This window comes from Lipotes vexillifer, unplaced genomic scaffold (assembly GCF_000442215.2).
Source record: "Lipotes vexillifer unplaced genomic scaffold, Lipotes_vexillifer_v1.1 scaffold584, whole genome shotgun sequence".
Taxonomy (NCBI): Eukaryota; Metazoa; Chordata; class Mammalia; order Artiodactyla; family Lipotidae; genus Lipotes; species Lipotes vexillifer.
Window position 1 is genome coordinate 2,686,431 of NW_006783036.1, and position 4,531 is coordinate 2,690,961.

The 4,531-nt window shown below is 43.3% G+C and overlaps 1 protein-coding gene across 3 annotated transcripts in view; it reads right to left on the reverse strand.

Moving 5' to 3' along the window:
• The window catches only part of PPP2R5C (protein phosphatase 2 regulatory subunit B'gamma), a 117,674-nt gene that overhangs the window by 19,045 nt on the left and 94,098 nt on the right, over positions 1 to 4,531 (reverse strand). For all 3 annotated transcript variants that reach the window (XM_007455629.1, XM_007455628.1, XM_007455627.1), the window contains exons 7-8: positions 4,326 to 4,434; positions 2,904 to 2,957 (exon numbers count right to left, since the gene is read on the reverse strand). In XM_007455629.1, the coding sequence (XP_007455691.1) occupies positions 2,904 to 2,957; positions 4,326 to 4,434 (163 nt within the window). The remainder of the gene's footprint in view (positions 1 to 2,903; positions 2,958 to 4,325; positions 4,435 to 4,531) is intronic.

Below are 4,531 nucleotides of genomic sequence, written 5' to 3' on the forward strand. Positions count from 1 at the left end.
CCCTATCTGAGCATGTCTTCAGTTTAGTAGGAGGATAAAATAACACATCCTCACCCTAAATTGGAGTAAATACTTTGTGTGATACTGAAGTCTGATAAGATTTGGTACATTTTCTTGGGGGCTTCCAGAATGTTGGACAGAGTTGAGGCAGAGGCGCGAGGAGACCCCAGGGATGGGGTACAGGGATGGGTCACTCTGAAAGGGGCTGCAGAGCGGGGCAGCCTCCGTCGCCTCCACAGGCAGCAGCTGAGGGATATGACCAGGGGCTTTTCCTGAATTTTGGGGTGCGATGGGGGAGGCTACACATAGAATTTAAAAGCTTAAAAAGAAAGGAGAGATCAGAAGCCGTTTAATTCAAGAATACAGTATTATGAATTGCTCTTTTTTTTAACTATAAAAATTAAAATTTCACAAGAAACCTGTGAAAGACCACTAAAGGGACAGGAAAGACTCAGGAATCACAATATTTACCTTTTCTGGTCCAATAGTGACTTTTAAAAGAGTGTTCAAATGTTTAAACTAGCATCTAATACTTCTTGCTTTGTTACTCAATAGTAAAAACAACCCAATTAAAAAATGGGCAATGAATTTAAAGATATTTCTCCAAAGAAGAAACACAAATGACCAACACACATGTGTAAAGATGCCCAAGGTCACTAGTCATTGGGGAAATGCAAATCAAAAAACACTCACTAGGATGGTTATAATAAAAAAGAATGGAAAATAACAAGTGTTGACGAGGATGTGGATTAACTGGAAGCCTTGTGTACCGCTGATGGGAATGCAAAATGGTGCAGCTGCTGCGGAAAGTGGCATGGCATTTCCTCAAAAAGCTAACCACAGGGCTTCCCTGGTGGCGCAGTGGTTGCGAGTCCACCTGCCGATGCAGGGGACACGGGTTCGTGCCCCGGTCCGGGAAGATCCCACATGCCGCGGAGCGGCTGGGCCCGTGAGCCATGGCCGCTGAGCCTGCGCGTCGGAGCCTGTGCTCCGCAACGGGAGGGGCCACAACAGTGAGAGGCCCGCGTACCCCCCCCCCCCAAAAAAAAAAAAAAAAAAGCTAACCACATAGAATTACCATATGATTCAGCAATCCCACTACTGGGTATATACCCAAAGTGACTGAAAGCAGGGATTTGCACACACATGTTCATAGCAGTATTATTCACAACAGCCAAAATGTGGAAACAACTCAAATTTCCATTGACAGATAAATGAATAAACAAAATGTGCTCTAGCCATACAATGGAATACTATTCAGCCACAACAAGGAATGAATTTCTGGCACACACAACAATATAGGTGAACCTTGAGCAAATTATGCTGAGTGAAATAAGCCAGTCACAGAAGGACAAATCCTGTATGATTCCACTTACATAAGGTATCTAGAGCAGTCAAATTCACAGAATGTAGACTCGAGGTTATCAGGGGGAGGGGGGAGGGTAAGTGGGGAGTTACTATTCAATGAAGGCAGAGTTTCTGTTTGGGGCAATGATAAAGTTTTAGAAACAGTGGTGACAGACAGGTGCACAACAGAGTGAATGTAATTAATGCCACTGAACTGTACACTTACAACAGCAAATTTTGTTATATAGTATATTTTACCACAATTGAAAAAATTAATAACCTAATATATCAAAAACCATTGAATCATACTTTTTTCTTTTAAAGTACAGCAAGTTACTAAACAAATACCTTTGATTTTTCTGATTTCTGTCCTGGAACAGGAAGAAACACCAAAAACATTTCAATGCTGAGGACTAAAACTCCAAATTGCAAGGTGCAAGATGGTTGGTGAGAAGTAAATTGTATACCATCATATGAAAAGCAGGTCACATACAGAACAAAATTTGTTCCTGTACTATATCTACTAATTTTTTTTTTTTTTTTTTGGGCTGTATGCGGGCCTCTCACTGTTGTGGCCTCTCCCGCTGCGGAGCACAGGACCCGGACGCACAGGCTCAGCGGCCGTGGCTCATGGGCCCAGACGCTCCGCGGCATGTGGGATCCCCCCCGACCGGGGCACGAACCCTTGTCTCCTGCATCGACAGGCGGACTCTCAACCATTGTGCCACCAGGGAAGCCCTATATCTACTAATTTAAATCATGATGCTAATAATTATCAAATTACTCCTAAGTATTTTCTAAGGATATATTATGTGTATAGGACTATATTCTAGGCTATATTCTAATTCCTGATTGGGTCCACAGAAATATAAAACCTAGGTCTACCATATGAATCATACATTTTAAGTGGGTGAGCTGTATGGCATGTGAATTACATCTCAATAAAGCTGATAAAAAAGTGTATTCAAATGCTTCAACTGGCACCTGACACACCAGACTTTGTGAATCTTGGCTACAATAGCTTTGTGAATCTTGGCTACAATAGCCTTTTTATTTTTAATAAAGATAAAATGCCAAGAAACTTAGAAATCTAAACACTGACCAGTAGCAATCTAACGTTCATTTATGATCCAATGACCATAAAATAGTGACACTATAACTTGGAAAGAATTTTCAAGACAGTAAAATCTCTTTAGTACAAGCATGTTGAATCCTTGCTACAATTCCTCTGACTGAAGTCAGTGACCTGTGCTGTTAAACCAAGCGACGTGGGAGTATTAAACCGCACATGATTTAGCAGGATGCCGTTCAGAGTAAAATGCAATGAGGGATAAGACGGCCATCTTCTTACATGAACAATCACTTCGACAAGGGAACTTGTAATTAAAATCACTACAGTTTGAAAACTTGTAACACAGGAATGAAATCAGTTTGTGTTTACTAGTGTTATAACTTAAGATAAAGAAGCTGTCTTGGTGAAGCAACCAGACTGCGATACTGACACTTAAGACACACACACTATATCACAAGGCCCTGACCAGAGAGGGTGTACTTACCGGTTCAGTGAGGGTGCTGTCCTTTTCTAAAAACTGCACTACACAGTATGCCAGCTACAGTAAGAGGAGAAAAAGTATTAATATTCCATTTTAACATGGAAATCCTGTATCACCGTCAGACATCTTCCTGTGGGGAGACAGGGCCGGATGTGATCAGCGCTGTGCCCTGCCCGCAATGTCCCCCACAGCCCTTCTCCTGGGTGGACATAGGCTCCGTCCAGTGGCCCCGCCGGAGGCTCTGGGAGGGGCCCTGAGGGAGGGACCCCAGGATCAGTGTGCAACACAGATCAACTGCAAAAGGAACATCAGAAAACTAAAATAAACCAGGAAGCAGTCTTTTAGACCAACACCGACAAGCCAGGCCAGGTTTGGTGGGAGTTTTCTGGTGCCCTTTTTGGAGACTGTAATGGACAAGTAATCTAACTGCTGGGAAAAAGCAAATTAAAATCTGTTTCCATCTTAAATTCCTAAACTATTAATTTCTAATACAGAACAACTAACATGATAACAAACTGGCTGGATGTAAAGATATTACCAGTCAATAGGAATCAGAGGAAAAAACTCTAAGTAAAAGATTTCCCAGGAAGCCAGTGTCATTAGAATCATCTAAGGATACACCTTCTGATGCCATGAGGCAAACTCCCCGAGGGAGGTCCCGCAGAATGGGGGTTCCTGGTCCTTGGACCCAGACGTGGGGCCCACCCACCCTGAACCCACAGTGACGGTGGGCGTCTCCCCAGAACCTTCTGCGCTGCAGTCAGTGAGGCTTACATTCTGTCTGCACGGAACTTAGAATAGTAAGAGTGAAGGAAAACGTAGACTTCCTGGGGAAATGCAGCTGACCAACCAGTTAGAAACCACTTATGGATCAGGTTTTCAGTTTTCTAAGTTATAAAAACCCCACAGTTTTTTTTTTTTTTTTGGCCACGCTGCATAGGATGCAGGATCTTAGCTCCCTGACCAGGGATCGAACCCATGCCCCCTGCAGTGCAAGCACGGAGTCCTAACCACTGGACCGCCAGCAAGTCCCCAAACCACTTTTTCTTAAGCCATTTTACTGGCCGTGGACACAGAGGCGTTGTCTTTGAGGTGCTAGGTTTCAATCCCACCACAGGAAGCCTTCCTGAGAGGTCTTCCTTGACCCCTTCATCGCTTGAGCCACTCCCTTCTCAGTGTTTACAACCAATTTTGAAATTCTCCTTTCCTGAGGTTTTTCTGATTTTTCTCAAAATCAATCTCTCTTTACTCCCTTATCCTTTCACTCATCGCCAGAACCCTGACACCCAAGTCAACGCTGTGATATAAGAGACAAAACACTCCCAGTTAGAGGCTGGGGCTCAATATCCTGAGTTCACTGATGTGCAAGCAGAGACGGACGAGCTCCTTCCTGGGGCCCACCAACATCACGGGAGGAGCCCTTACCTGAGGATGGTAGACGCTCAGAGACTTCACTTTGTGCAAAGGTAATAACACCTTCAGTAAGAAAATCTTGTGCTCTTCTTTTAGTGGTAAGGCAAATCCATTAATTATACTGTGAAAACAGAATTTATCCAAAGTTTGAATATTTACAAGTTCCAGATTCAAAAACATAATCTTTCTGTTTTTCTTTCGGTTTTTGCTTTTTCAGC